General features: G+C 39.1%; 1 protein-coding gene across 2 annotated transcripts; it reads right to left on the reverse strand.

Moving 5' to 3' along the window:
- Positions 1-4825: 4825 nt before the first annotated feature.
- Positions 4826-13531, reverse strand: ARGLU1 (arginine and glutamate rich 1). Of its 2 annotated transcripts, XM_054391587.1 has the most exons (4): positions 12950-13531; positions 8806-9031; positions 6369-6452; positions 4826-5140 (listed from the first exon to the last, which is right to left on the reverse strand). In XM_054391587.1, the coding sequence occupies exons 1-4, from the start codon at positions 13303-13305 to the stop codon at positions 4976-4978; spliced, it is 831 nt and encodes a 276-aa protein (XP_054247562.1). In that variant the 5' UTR covers positions 13306-13531; the 3' UTR covers positions 4826-4975. The 2 variants fall into 2 exon arrangements, with proteins under 2 accessions (XP_054247562.1, XP_054247570.1); XM_054391595.1 differs by lacking the exon at positions 4826-5140 and having other exon boundaries at positions 6413-6938.
- Between the last annotated feature and the right edge of the window lie 2617 nt (positions 13532-16148).

Genomic DNA, 16148 nt, shown 5'->3' on the forward strand with positions numbered 1-16148 from the left:
CAACAAAAAAACCCAAAACAAAAAACAAACCAAACAAAAACCAAACAACCAACAAGCTTACAAACACGAGGAAGCTAGCGATCGCCTTCGGCCGTCGTAGCGGCTTCTCTGGGGGCTATTTCAGGACGAGGTCCCGGCAGATATTTCGGGCTTCGCGGGGAACGCGGTTTCCTGGCAGACAGATTCACAGAGGACAGGCTTCTGAGGGGAGGAAATCCTGCCGCGGCCGTGGGACTGGCGCTACGGTCCCCCCCGCGCCCTGGACACATGAGGGAGGGATGGATGGAGCCAGCGAGCAGATGAGATGTCTTTCCCTCCACATTTAGGGAAAAACCAGGGCTCTGCCATTTGCACTGCTTAAACCTGTTTCCTGTACTTCATCCAGCCTTATAGCAAAAATGGTACTTATTGGTGAATAACCCTGTTTGGCTTCTTCCTGACAGTGACGTAGACAATAATTACAAAGATATTGTCTCTGATCCTATGAAATCTGTAACAAGACCAGAGCTAATGTGAATGGGATCAGGCTTACAACCCCTGCTTCTCTTAAATGTCAATTTAAACATCAGCAATGAGAATATATGACATGAAATTTTTCATTAAATGGAAATGCTCTCCATCATTCATCATTACTTGGAAAAAATCACCAATTTTGAAAGTTGAAAAAAAGATAAATCAGTAGATACGACTGCTGCTAAATTTAATAAAGACACATGATCACGATTGACACTTTGGGAGTTAATGATTGTTTACTATTTGTACAAACGGCCAAGCATGCCTGGATACTTGAAACAGCTCCAAAATATTAACAACAATGTAACAATGCATTTTCTCCACTTATGGCAGAGTGAGCATGTATCTAATTCTTAATTTGTCTTCTATGTGTTTGTTTTACAACCGCAGTTTTGGTTAACCATAGCTTCTTAGAAAATGAGCTTGGCTCCTCCTAAATACAGCCACAGAATTCAAGCAGCCTTGTAATGAAAGCCAGAAAAGAAGTTACTACATTCTAGCCATGCATTTCAGTTTTCCATGTGGACTTATTTTTATACCAGTTCTCTGTATCACTCTGAAAACAAAAATTCTCACATTATTTTTTGGCCTGTGATATGTGGAATAACAAACAAGATCTGTGATCAAACCTCTGCTACATGACCAGCCATTTGCAAGAGTTTATGTCCCCTTGGTTCTACCCGTCTTACCCAGATAAGAAGACTGGAAGCATCAGGTTCAGTATGGAAATGTCAATGGCAGTCTTAGCTGGCTAACACAACAGGGAGTCAGGAAGAGGGGGATAACGCTAAAACACACATTTGGTGGTACTAGTATGAAGATGGAACAGAGATTCATGAAAGTCATGGTTTAGTTCCAGCTGAATGGGCCTACTGGTCCAAAATTAACCGCCCGGGCACTTCAACCATATCTTCCTGCCTAGTAATGACCTTGAGCACACAGGCAGCTCCAGTTCTCTTCTGAAATAAATCACATCTGCAATACAAACTGAAAAGTGTTCATCAAATTGAGTTTCAGCTGAACTTGCACTCAGATAAGACTCTGCAATAACAGAGCTAATAGTTTTTCTCCTGCTCGTCAAAGGGACAACACATCCCAAATACTCTAAAAACATTTAGCTAGACAATTCATGCAGTGAATCACAACCATCATCTTCATATTAGGTGTACACGCAAAACAAAAATAGTCACAATCAGAAAACAACTCTAAGAGGACACATTAATAGCTTCAGAAGGAGGGGTTTACAACCCTGGAATAAGGACAATAGACAAAGTGAGGTACATCAGGTGGCACAAAGCTTAAAAAGAGAGACAATTTAGATAGATCTTTCTTTTTCAAGACAAGCAGAAGGAGATGAAGTATTGATACTTTAGTATAGTACGGACATATCTGCCTATACAGAGGTATTCAAGTTGCTTTGGCAGCTTAGACATTTCTCCAACCCAAGTGTCTCTGCTGTAACAAGCAACAGCAGCTCTCCAACACATTTCACAGCAGTCAGCTCACTACTTGCACATGGAAAAATGATAATGATCATAGGAAGTTCAAATAGCAGTTTAACAAATATCCAACGTAACAGCACACTGCTAGGATACTGCTGCAAGGCCTCCTTCTCTCTCTTGCCTCTGCCATAAATGCATTGTTCAGTATTAATTCTCTGGGACATTTATGAACAGGGAGGGGCTAGAAAAAACTGGAGATCCCTCTGTAGTGACATATGGAAAATGAATACTGCTCAAGATTCAAGTGGCAATAAAAAATGCCTACTTGTCTCCCCAGTCAAGAGGGAAGAAAAACACACACAACAAAAAAACAGGACAAAAATTGTCTAACCAAAATTTGAAGTTGAAACTTCACCCAACACAATTTCTAACAGCACTTTCTCTAGGTAATATCCTCATATAGAGCCACATATAGAGCTCATACTCAGTTTAATCATTGCCTAAACATCAGTCTACATTCTAATCTACTTTGCATTATGATGCATATCAAGTTTCAAGGGAATTAAAAGATCTCAAGTTCTTATAATCAAATGTCAATTTACCCTCTCCCAAATTGTGTGCACCTCTATTTTCCTGTAAATCTACAGTATCCTTGAAGTCCTACAGCAACCTTAAAAAAGAAAACCCAGAATAATGCAAATCTAACATTCACCTGTACTGGGTCTGCAAAAAGCTATCCAAGAAACACAGAATGCTTTAGGACAAAGAGATGGTGGTTTCTACCAAGTGAACTTTGTCCCAACAACAAAGAAATATGCAGCTGCTTTTCCTTTGTTGAGGTCCTAGGGAAGGGAACATAGGTAGGGAGGTGTGGAATGGCAGAAGGAGCGATCTAATTGTGATGCGACGTTCTGTCCACATAATCCTACAGGTATGGCTGAAAATAACATCTCAAAGTCTAACTCTACACAATGTTAAGTGTAAAGAAAAATGCTACTATTTAGCAAATTAGTGATGCAGAACAAAGTGCTTGATACCACAGCTGCACGCATGAAGAACTTAGCTTCTTGCTTTTCGAAGAGGAAACAAAAATCCATAGGTCTGTTTCAAATACTGACTTTTAATAGCTTGTTTCTCATAAGGGAACAGGGGATGTTTTCTGTTTTAGAAATACAGGTATCAGTTGAGCTTTAAATACAGCCTGCTCCTGCCAACAGGTCATGTACATGATTTATTTGGCTTCAGCTTTTGTTTTTATGCATTAAGCAACCTTCAACGTTCTTTTGTAATACAACGTATAGGGAAATTTAAGTACAGCAATAATGTAGATATTTTACTGTCTTCACATTTTTCTTGACATACTGGACAAAGTGATACACATCAGTCTGCCCCCAAGCCCACATTTCATACAAAGCATGTTGAATACGGCTTGCTTTCAGTGGCACACTCAACTTGCTCTCATATTTAATTTGCCAGGTCTACACAAACAGATCCTTTGGGAATATAAGGAGTTATTTCCAACTTTGTCCAGTGACATTCAAATACTCAGGCAACTACTGGTAACTTTCATTTTATGGCTACAACAGATGTTGCACACTGACAGGAAAAATGAAGTTTCAGAACTGGACAAGCTATAGTAATTCAGGTTTTAGTAGAAGAATTATATACAAAAAGGGACTTTTATATATAGTTTTCAATCTGTAGTTTCATTTTTCAAAATAAAACCTGTATATATAAATGGGTAACATTCAAGATCTGTATATGAGTAACAGTTGCTCTCTGGCTAAACCAATATATTTAGACAGAATCTCTTTCTCTTTTTACACTTTCAAGTATGCTAGCCGGTCCAGTCCTTTGGGTAAAAAGTGTCCATTTTAAAATCCTTCAGGATCCATCAGATTAATTATACGGTAATGACCTTAACTTATACGATATAGTATATTATGAGGTGAACTTAAGGGGATTAGATAGTAAAGAATTGGTCTGGATGCAGTAAGCCAAACAGCTGTTTAAACATGATACTACAGCTGAAGTAAGTCTCTGTCAGAATAAAAACCAACATTCATGAAAACAGCAGCAGCCATCAAAAAACATTCACAACTGCAGGGATTTTTTACTGTGTGTAATTTTGTACTCTAAGTAGGAAAAGCCACACAGTTTAAAGCAAAATTTAAAAATAACAAACCACTACAGTCTTGAACTTAATAATGTGAATTGTTACTCTTATAGCTGTTTATAGAAGTGTACTAAAAAAAAATTTACTTAAACATATGAATTTAAGACTTTCACTTTATTCAGCAAATTGGTTTATTTACACAATGGGGAACGCTGGTTGAATGCTGTCAATGTAATAAAAACAAATCTAACAGTGACAATACTGAACTCTCTCTATGTTTCATATAGCAGGAATGACAAAACTATTTCCTTACCTGTATCAGGAACATCAAGAGCAACAATGGGACAGTATTATAGGACACTGATTTAACAGTAAACCACAGAGGTCCAGTAATACTATGGCAATTTAGTCATGTATTGACTGACTTTAAAAAAAAAAAAAAAAAAAAAAGTCAGCAATACCCAGTATAAAGTTCTGTCAATTATCAGAGTCAGACTCTGATGAGTCAGTAAAACCTTGCCAGATCATACACTGTTCATAAAAGTGACCTGATCTGCTTCAGATCACTAATACAGAAACAAAATTGATGAGAACAGATTACTGTCTAAAAGGCAATAATGATCTGGTAAGGGTTTAACTTAATGGAATTAAAAAAAAAAAAAAAAAATAAGAGTTGCAGAGCACAGCCCCTATTAGAACAAGATAACTTTCCAGACTTTCAAAAAAGACAAAGAAATTGAGAAGAAAAAATAAAGGGAAAAAAAAACAGAAAAAAAAATCCCACACACAAAAGAAAAAAACAAACAAATAAAAAAAACACTTCAACATGAAGCTACCATACAAAGTTGGGGTGTTTTGTGGTTTTCTTTTTTTTTTTTTTTTTTTAAGAGTTCAGACTTGCAATTCAATCCTGGCTTTTTAGTGAGAAGGACAGTTTTGGCCTAGACTTTCCTTTGCCCAGGATAATTTTTTGCTCTTCCTTTTGCTGACGTTGTCTCTCTTGCTCTAGTTTCATCCTCTCCTCATGAATCTTTCTTTGTTCTTCAACAATTTTCAATTGTTCTTCAGCCTATATATGAAAATGGCAGAATTTAGGCCAGCAGATTTTGCAGTCATAAAAGCAATTTACAAGTCCATATTAACAGGTCCAATCCTGCATAGGTATGTAAGCAGTTCTACCTGTGTTGGATGCCATAATTGGTTTCAGTGAAGCTATTTATAAAGTGGGTATTTGAACTGAGTTTAGAGGAAACACTGAAAACTTTCTACAGCTAACATATCAAAACCTTGAGTGCTTACATGCAATGTTTTTCAGCACTGCTTTGCCAACAATACATTTTAATTAAGGAAATCAATGTATACAGAGATCAGTTCCTTTAACACCTGTGACATCAGATGAAGATACAATATAATGCAGCAGTAGACCTTCAGAGGTCTACTTTCTCTGAACACCGGACACGACCTCCTAATTAAAAAACATCTTTAGTTGATGTATAACAAGTCAGTCCTTACACTGACTTGCAGTTCTTACAGCTCTTCCAATGGTCTTCTAAAGCTGCTTATTTAGTTAATTACATCAGTTCATGCGTTAAATTTTCTATTTGTCCCATTTCCACTGTATGAACTCGACAAATGGGTAAAACAAAAAGATCTAAAGCAGATGTAATTCGAACAGTTTAAAGCATCATCTCTACCTGAAAAAGGTGTAATTGTTTGAGTATCTGAAATCAATAGCTGCTTCTAAATCCTGACTGAACTCTTATTTTGGCTTATCATTAATTGATTAGAATCAGATAAATCACATTGAATGTTCTCATGAGGCAGACACTTGCTTAAGTAGCCTTCAAGAGCAACATGAGCTAGACTCTCATAATTTAAGACATCGTAAGCTTATGCTGAAAGTCCCTTTCAGTACATCTACATCAACCAATATACTAGCCTTCAATCCAGTTTGTACTTGTCCTGCTCAACAAAACAGAATTAGTCACTTCTGCTCTGGAAGCTGAATGTGTTTAGAAACTTAGTTCAAACTTCCCTGTGAGATACAGTTAAAAAAGTACTTTTTGAAATTCTAAAGGCAGCTCTTCTCTGAATTAACTGTGCCTGAGCTATTTTTTCAGACTACTGTTAGTGCCAAGGCTCTCTTATGCTCAAGGAAAGAAAGCAACACTACTGCCATAACCTGCAATAGACAAGTTAAACTCTAGAAAGGGCTGATTTGTTTATTTAAATTGTGTGCAAATTAGGCAGAGGGACCTGTATTCCCCTACAGAATGGTTAACTACATCTTCACATACCAGTTTAGCTTGTGCTTCTGCAATTTTTCGATTATTCTCTTCTAGTATTCGCTCTAGTTCCTCACGCTTTGCACGCTCTTCTTCCTAAAGGGGAGGACAGGGCAAGATGTTAGTAAAGTAAAATACTCATTTCTGCATGTTCACTAATCTTTCTCAGACTTCTTCTGTGAACTGACTTAAAGTGGCAGCATTACAGCCACCTATTTCGTCTCACAACGGTAAATTGTGCAGCCACTAAAACTGGTTTCTAGTACTCAAATTTACATCACCCCGCCCAGTCCAAACAGCAACCAACTAAACCCTCCCTAATCATAGAATCCTAACAATTTATTACTAGAATTTTAATATCACACAAATCAACAAGGACAACTACAAAAACTGGATAGTATTTACCAAATTAAAAAGTAATATAGAAAATATAAATAAAGTGAATAGTTTGTCTCACCAATTAAGTATACCTACGTATTCTTTACCTATACTCCTTTAATCAGCATTAAAAGTTGAATATTTACTGTCTTGTCCAGTGTCCTGCAGAGTGTGCTCCTCGGCTGCCATACGCGCCAGCTTCCTCTTTAAAATGATTTGTACTGTTAGCTTGGCAATACCTGCATCAGCAGCTCAACCATTTATAAAGAAACAACATACAAGGAAGGCTGAGCTGAGGAATGCAGATGTTTATGATAAGAAGGAACAAAAATATGTAAATCATTCCTAAGGCAAACAATTAATAAGAAAAATACATTTACTGTTAGTGAAAAATACAAATGGTAATCCATACTTCATGGAGCTATGGGCTTCTTTCATGGGGAGAATGGACTTAACATTTAATATTTTGACAATTTTAAGACAGTTGAAACTGTCATTTGCAGTCTGAACTTGAATTCAGGAGTCCAGGAAAGGCAAGATCAGGAAATAAAGCCTTGTAATTGTTGTTTTCTTGGTGAATTTAATGGAACTCTGTTATGCGACTTATAAAGACTGCGTGAAAGTTTCTGAGGTGTTTCAGTTCACGTAATATATATCCGAATTATTTTATTATTTGGAAGGTTTAAAGTAAGCCAGAGGTTTGTGTCTGTACAAGAAAAAAAAGTTAATACGAACAAAGCAAGCATATGAAGAGAAAACTTCTTACTATGACTAGTAACCAGCTACTAGCTAGCACACTTCACTCCAGGCATGAAGTTTATTCTGCATTACCAGGAACTGATGGGACTACTCCACATCACACTGACAACAGCAAAAACACTTAAAAAAACCAAAAGCCAACATCTGATCAAACAAAAAACACTATACATGAAGCATTACTGACTAGAGACATCTAAATTCAACTTGAATTCTTTCACAGTATGGTTTGAATTTGTGAAACAAATGTAATTTGGTATTTTTAATCTTAGTTTTAACTCAGTGTTCTGGGGTTTTTGTTTGTTTGTAATTTAAAGATACTATGTGATAGACAAGTCACATTTAATATGAAGGGTAAAGCGTCATTGCTACTGTCTGTCCTTTTGTAAGCCAATCAAAATATTAATTTACAATAAACTGTGTAGGAGGTACAGAGTGAAAAAGGTATTTTAAGACTTAAGACTATTTAGCACAAATTTCCTTTACAGTTTCAAGCTTGTCTTGAAATTTCTGGATCCTGGAATGACTGGTGCAAGCAGGCATCAAAGCCTTTAGTAGCAAATTACTGTCTCACAGAAAGATATTTTCAGCTTCTGCTCCAGCTGCTGATTAAAAAAACCAAAACCAAAACCAAAAACCCAAGTCACATGTTCAGCTTGACTTCAGACAAGGGCAACCTGCTCTTTTATAACTTCTACAGGAAAAAAAAAAAAAAAAAAAGGAGTTGTTAGTAGTTATTAAAAATGGATATAATGATCTGGACATAGATCCTTCGTGAAGACGTGGATGGGCTTATGCTCGAAGTTCCAGAGTTAGTCCAATGTATGCTCAAGGAAAACATTCATTTTAAGTGAAGAATAAGAAACCTATTTGTTAAAGACAGGTACTGCAGCTCACTGCTGGACCCTGCTTTTTGCCTGACTGAAGGCAAAAGCCTCTTACAGTCTAGGTAAATAAAATGAAATAAACAAATGAAGGATACACAATTACAGATTTTCAATACCCTTCCCCAAAAATGAAAGGACCGCTGATAAATCCTGCAGCCATGGCAAAAGTTTCAAACAATTCTGAAATATGTAGGTCAGTTCCATTAAAAATCAAGTATCCTTGTTCAGGTTTTAGGAGAGTAACTGTTTAAGTATCAGTGAGCTCCTCTGAATAGGCTAGAAATTAAGTTTCGCAGCAATGCAAGTTTACGTAAGAAGGGAATTAGATTTGCTGTATTCCATCTCTTTCTGAACCGAACAGGAGGCACAAACCGACACTGAAAGTTTTGCCATGGACTGTCTCTACTTTCCAAACGACCGAGCGTTACCTCTCTGGCTTTTTGTGCTGCAAGTTCAGCTTGTCTCTGTCGCTCGAGTTCTTCGAGCAACTGTTTTTCCATGATGCGCTTAGCCTCCTCCACCCTGCGGAGAACCTCTCGCTCAATCTCATCCTTCCTTTTCTCCAATTCTTCTTCTACACGTTTAGCCACAAGCTCTTCCACTCTTCGAGCTGTTTCTTCCTCTATGAGTTTCTCTTCTATTTCTTGTTGACGACTGCAAAATGCAAACATGTGGATTACCTTTTTAATAGAAGAATAGCTGCACTGAAACTAACTCTTTCGAACACAGCATGAGCCACATTACTGAATGGCTTTTGAACATTTCTATACCTTACATAGACTGATCACATACCTAAAGAATGTTTTATCCTAAGTTAAGGAAAATGAATATTCAGGCAATCAGTGTTCCTGTTAGAGGAAAACCATTTAGACCATGACATATTTAGTATTGCTCCATATCTCAAGAGACAAAGCTTAAGAGGACAGCTTTACCATACTACTCTTTGATCCTTTTTAGTCTAAGAAAAAAAGACTCCACCCAACTTTGGCCATCCTTCATCCTTCAGGAATTTAAGTTTTTTAATTTTAATTTTAAGCTGCATGTAACAATAATATCTTGTAAAACCTTGATTTAAAGCCACATCAAATTAATCTCTAAAAACTATAATAGAAAATAAAATCAAATTTATAATTTGAATTATTTTAACAAAACTTCCAGGTGTCATATATGTAATCTACTTATCCAACCATTTACCTTGTAAAATCTCAAATACTTCATCTCTCCTTAACTTCTTTATTGCAGTACTTCATTTCTATTCTAATTATCTAAAGTAAAATATACATATACCAAGTACTAAGTAAATCCTTGTAAACGATAGTTTTTCACGTTCTGAGTTTTTGAAGTATTTTCAAATGTCTACTTGTGTTAATTCTTGTTTCCCAACAGCATTATCATTTAGCCTTATCACTGTTCTAAGTTTTCACTAAAAAGGACACAAAAGTGTTAGGTCAATTCACAGGTATATTAACAAAGGAAGAAAAAAAAATCTTCTAGGTAGTAATTGCTAGTATAAAATGGTAATTAGACATCCAAAGACCAACGAAAGTGAATAGTCCTAGCTATGCTTCATAGAGTACTATATTTTAGAATTATTATGGGCTTTGGGGAGAAGGTTGCTCTTTTTAACCTTGAAATGGAACTTCCATTTTAAGTATTCTGTGAAATACAGAACAATTGTACAAATTTATCTTCTAGGTTGTCAGCACTAGAAATTCATGGCTTAAAATAAACACTGTTGTAATATCCCAATATCCTATCATTTTCATAATGTTTGCACCTTTCTATCTTACTTATATTGAGAGACATAAAATCAACTCATTTAAAAGAAGTTGTTACAGGATTTACTAACTTTTAGATTTCTCAGTATACAACCTGCAAACATGAGATAGGAGTTAATAAAGCATGGATTACTAATCTAGATAAACATGTGCAATACTGAGGTGAAAGGCTCAAAATACCCCTGTTCATGTACCTTCTTTTCAACAGCACTGAACCAAATGGATAGTCTGCCTCCTTCAGCAAAAAGTTTTGGAACCCTCCCTCAACTTAAATATTCAGGCCTGGAACACAAATTTTATTCTTATGTTCCTCAAGAGAGAAGAATCTTATCTCATAGTACATTCAGCCAAGCATTTTTTCCCAAAACAACACAAAATCTAGGTGATTTTTTTCAGACAAGCAAACTAGACCACCACCATCCATAACACCCATAAATTCCATTCTGTTAGTGTGTCGCTGCCAAGTCACTACCTTCAGTCCTTCTTTGGACAATCTTTTTAACATCCTTTATATACCCTTTTATTTTAAAGGTTTTTCTTCCTTGAGTATTTATTTCTCAATGAGCACTCTCATTACTTTGTACTGATACAGTTTAGCATACAAGAGAGGCTGTTCTACAGTTGTTTTTTTTTTCATAAAGCTCATATTCACATATTTTATTCAACTATTTTAGCTTTTTGTTTAACATCAGGGAAATACAGAATAACAGTCAGCTAACCGAATAAAGACTGTACATAGTTACAAAAAAAAATACCCTGACAATCATGCCTGAAATTTTCAAATATCCTCAGCAATGTATTATGCACTCAAATTGAGCACTGTGCCTGCAAATGTTTCATTCTTCTCATTTCAACAAACTGCATCTGAATTTCATTAAACCAAGCAAGGGTATCTTTTCACACTCACAGACAATTATGCAATAGTACATATAATATTTATATAAAAGGTGTAAGTTTATTATCCTGACCTACCAAGCCATGACTCCAAAGTAAGACAAGTCATGAATGTAAAATCGTTTTTAGTATGCCCCATTTACTTCTTAAAAACTATTTGATAACATCTTCAGACAAAAAAAAAAGTTTAAATTTCAGAATATTTCTAAGGAAAAAAAATGTCGTATTTGCAAGGCTTTTATAGAAAGCTAGCACAATAAGAAAAAAATCAAGTTATGATACGTAATAAGACCCGGATAGACACAAAACCAAAGTCACTTTCAATATTAAGTAATTCAGTCAGCAAGAAAGTATTTTTCTTCATTTAACATGAGTAGATAGTAATATATAAAACACAATTTACAGATGACTTACTCAAATATCATTTTTAGACTATTAGGTTTTATCACTTTCTCTTCTTGAAATTTAAGGGGTATTCTAGAAGCATCCAAATTCTATACCTAATCTTTTTTCAATATTGTTATTCCCTCAAAAGTTTACTATTCTGTTGCCACTATCACTCAAATGTCATATTTTTCCTATACAAACTTCATGGGTATTTCAAAATTTCAAAGATAGCTTATATAGAAAACTTACTTACATATGAACTAAATCAACTCCAGAACACTAAGGTAAACTATTCACTGTATTCTAAAATCGTTAAGCACACTTCAATTCTTCATGGCAGATATGCATGAATATTTTCATTAATTTATGTACTGAATAAAATTACAAACCACAAAATTAGGATCAGTAACTTAAAAACCCTTCAACACTTTCACGTGTGTGTGTGCTTCTGGTGACACTGCCCTCAAATTCTGAAGTTACCAAAGATTATCAACAAATGAAAATGAAAGTGACAACTCTGGGTGACCAAGCCTCCTTAACATGTGCTTCATTAGAACAATATTGCTCAGATAAAACTCGAAGCTCTTCCTGAGAATCAGAAGAACTACCTGACTTCACACATCAAAACAAACACCATTTCTGGATTCAGTGCTCCCATGAGCAAGAGTAACATTCAAAGGACAAGAAATCACTTTACCACAGATGTTAAAGGTATTGTTTCTACTCCGTAACGGTCTCACTAGTAAGTTAATAATATTGTTAAACATTTTAATGCACATCCAACGTTCATTAAAATAGAGATCAACTATCTCTGTAAACTTTATAAATAAACCACATTTCCCACAACGAAAACTGAAAAAGGAAAGGTATCGAATTAAACAAATCACAGTATCTCACTGTTCTATTCGGCAATAATAAAAAAAACCCACACACCAAAAAAAATACACACCACACACACAAAAAAACCCCAAAACAAAACAAAAAACAAAAACACCAACCAAAGGAAAAAAAAAAACACGAAAAAAACTCTCGATGTTAACATAATCGCTGCCTAGCATGTCTTAAAATCCTAAGTCGAGCAACTCCTGATGCCTTCGCTCGACGCATTAACAGGATCCATGCAAAGAAGGGGAGGGGCAGGCAGTGTAGCAGTGCAGCACAAAGCCTCCCGGGTGCGGAGTCCCCCGCTGCAGTTAAGTTTTTGTGCAGCCTATGAGAACGGCGGCAGATCGGAAGCGAGCAAATCCCGCGGACAGCGAGGCAGAGTGTGGGAGGCTCGCATGCCGAATGGGATGTTTCTAACACACCTAAAGGAGCCAAGCCTTAGGACAGGGAAGGATGGCGGGAAACTACACAGACGTCAGGCCTCAATGAGGGCCTTAAGACCTTTACCCCAGTCACAGGCGGCCCTAGTCTGGAGAAAGGCACCAGGGCACAGAGCACCACCTTTCTTCACCCTTCCCCTTCCCCCACCGGCGCCCCCCGAAGCTCCCAGCCCAGGCCCGGGGCTCACATTTTCCGCTGCCGTTCGAACTCCGCTTTTTTCTCCTCCTCCTCCCGCTTTTGCTTTTCGTCCAGGCTGCTGCGCTTGCTCACCGTGCGCCCGAAGATATCGATGCGGTCGGGCGGGGAGGAAGCGCGATCGCGGTCCCGGTCCCGGTCGCGACGGGAGGAGGGAGCCGTATTGGAGCGAGAGCGGGAGCGGGACTCTCGGCGCCGGTTCCGCTTGCTCTCCCGCGACTTAGAGCGTTTTCGCGCCCGCTCCTTCTCCCTGGAGCGGGACCGCGATCGGCTCCGGTTCTTCTTGTTGTGCTTAGAGCTCTTAGTGTGCTTGGAGCGGGACGAGCTCCGGCTCCGGGACCGACCCATCCCGGCAGAGGAGAGGCCGCACTAGCAACCGCCTGACCACCCCCGCCCCCTTCGTTAGCGGCGCCCGATAGCGGTTCGAGGAGATTCTGCGCGCATCAGCAGTGCCCGGGCGGGCTCCTCGTCTCCTTCCTTGCTTCTGCTTTGCGCTGCGAGGAGAAGGAGCAGGCCCCGAAAGCGGGAACAAATCCGAACGCAGGCAAGATGGCCGCCCTAACACAGCGGTGACTCTTCTCTTCCGCCCCACAATACACCGCGCCGCGCTCGAGTCGCTTGAGTCCCCTCCCCCTACCTTCGGCGTCTTCCGGAGGGGCACGAAAGCACTCGGTAATGCTCGACAACCAATAGCAAGCATCGTTCAGAAAGGAAATGCCGTCAGGCAGCGCTTCAACTTGTAGCATGCGCATAGCGTATGACAGGCTAGCAGCAGTTGCTGCTGGAGGAGGAGTTTGAGGCAGATTATTTGGGCCTACGGCGATTAAAGGTGTAGGGATGAGGCTTTTGGGCGTGAGATAGTGACCTGGAGGTTGCCTCGCTCCCCAGCGTTTCCAGTAGCGGCACCGTATTTGCCATGGCGTAGTCAAATTTTCCTTCAGTGCTTCGGCTTGGCCTCGGTGAGGGCAGCCCCAGGCGGTGTATGGAGGTGGGGGTGGGAATTCAGGAGCGAAAAGTAAGAGGAAATTTAGGCATTCAGGAGGTCAGTCTACCCTGGGAGACCGCTTCGGGAAGCGCATGCGGGCCGGGTCAGCGGGTGCAGTCGCCCTTGTGGGTGTTTGCCCGGTCTCTGCGTTTGTAGCCCTATCGGCCGGTTTCCCTGCGGCGCGCCTGCTGGAGAGCCGCAGCCTGTTTAAACAGTCCCACGTCCAGTGCCGCGGCACTCCACAGAGGAGAAATTACCCCAATTTTCTTTAATTAGTGGTTTTTTTAGGCTTTAATGTGTCTTTTGCTCGTGGTTTTGGTGTGTAATTTTGGCCTGTATTTTAACCTAAGGGGCGGAGAACGTGTGTCATTGCAGCAGTTAAAGCCTCCGATTAGTTGTGAAAATTAGATTTTCTGAGCCCACTGTTAAAGTGCGTAGCGGTTGTAGCACAGTGAAAAGCTGTTCTGACATTATTTAGGTGAATATAGTTCTCTATGTTACATGGCAAAGGAGGCAGCTTCAGTTCAGGTGGAGAGTATGTGAGTTCATTAGGCAGGGGTAATTTAACTCCTGGACATCCTCTGCCTTTAAAAAAAAAAGTCTGCAGAGTTAATAGGTTTAAGTACATTTGCAAAGCATTCCCTTAGTCACTGGATAAAATCCAATCTCAATTAAGTGGCTTTTCATCTAATTATTTGTTGGACTGACCTTATTTTTTTTTTTTGAAGGAGGACCTTAATATTTTTAAATTAAGACTTGCTCTAATTAGTACCAAAAAAAAAAAAAAAGAAGAAGCATATTTCTGACAGACCACTTTGTAAATATCAGCAGAGTAATGGACAAGGTGAAACCTATGTGGAAGTAACTCTAGAGTCGCAGACCCCAGGCACACTTGTTTGTGTGGAACAACCTGTGGACGTTCATGCAACATGTAACTTAAGTTGACAATTGGACTTCATAGCTGCAGACTGGGTAGGTGAGTTTCTGGTTGGCTTAATTTTTGCAGCAGCTTGGCTACTGTCTAATACTGGAGTTTTTAAATGTGTATGATGTAACAGGTTCTGCTCCATATTGGAGGTACCAAACATGATGTAATGCCCACTCCTCCCAAAAAAAAACCCCAAGGGCAAACAAGCAAACAAACAAAAACATCCAGCACCCCCAAAAATGCCACCTGGAAAACCTAACCAAACAAACAAAAAACCGCCAATCCAAAACAACACCTCCCCTCCCCCCGAAAACCCGAAGTAAACCACACACACATGAAAAAACTACCACCAGCTCCAGAACCCAAACCGTTGACAATTGTTTTACTGTCAATTATAAATGAGTTTTTAAAATACCATCAGCTGAATTTTCTTCTTGGTAAATTGCTGTTGATGGAAGCTATATTTAGTACCTTGATTGAAGAAATACCAATTTGAACTGCAGAATTTTATTCCTATTTAGTAATACTTGTTCATCAGAGCTATAATGTGCATTACACAATATTTTATGTAAACAATGATTGTGTATAATTAAGAAGTTGTATAATGAAATAATTTTATCTAATCCATTACTGTATTGTGCCGTCACATTTTTGTCAGAAGTCCTGAAGGCCCAGTCCTGTTCAATATCTTTGTTGATGATCTGGATGAGGGGATTGAGTCCATCATTAGTAAGTTTCCAGATGAAACCAAGTTGGGAGCAGGTGTTGATTTGTTAGAGGATAGGAAGGCTTTCTAGAGGGACCTTGACAGGCTGGACAGATGGGTGGAGTCCAACATGATGGCATTCAACAAGTCCAAGTGCCGGGTGCTGCACTTTGGCCACAAGAACCCCATGCAGAGCTACAGGCTGGGGTCGGAGTGGCTGGAGAGCAGCCAGGCAGAAAGGGACCTGGGGGTACTGGTTGACAGCTGAACATGAGCCAGCAGTGTGCCCAGGTGGCCAAGAAGGCCAATGGCATCCTTGCCTGCATCAGAAATAGCGTGGCCAGCAGGAGCAGGGAAGTCATTCTGCCCCTGTACTTAGCTGTGGTTAGGCCACACCTTGAGTACTGTGTCCAGTTCTGGGCTCCTCAATTTAAGAAGGATATTGAGATACTTGAACATGTCCAGAGAAGGGCACCGAGGCTGGAGAGAGGTCTGGAGCACAAGCCCTTTGAAGAGAGGCTGAGGGACCTTGGGTTGTTTAGCCTGGAGAAGAGGCTCAGGGGTGACCTCAT

Source organism: Indicator indicator, chromosome 1 (genome assembly GCF_027791375.1).
Source record: "Indicator indicator isolate 239-I01 chromosome 1, UM_Iind_1.1, whole genome shotgun sequence".
Classification (NCBI taxonomy): Eukaryota; Metazoa; Chordata; class Aves; order Piciformes; family Indicatoridae; genus Indicator; species Indicator indicator.

What these genes read in the sequence shown, in the direction of transcription:
- ARGLU1 (XM_054391587.1), bottom strand. Translation starts at nt 13,305, where the DNA reads ATGGGTCGGTCCCGGAGCCGGAGCTCGTCCCGCTCCAAGCACACTAAG. An exon ending in TTCGAACGGCAGCGGAAAAT is followed by an intron (nt 9,032 to 12,949) that starts GTGAGCCCCGGG and finishes TGCATTTTGCAG; the next exon opens with TCGTCAACAAGAAATAGAAG. An exon ending in CAGAAGCACAAGCTAAACTG is followed by an intron (nt 5,141 to 6,368) that starts GTATGTGAAGAT and finishes TTTCATATATAG; the next exon opens with GCTGAAGAACAATTGAAAAT.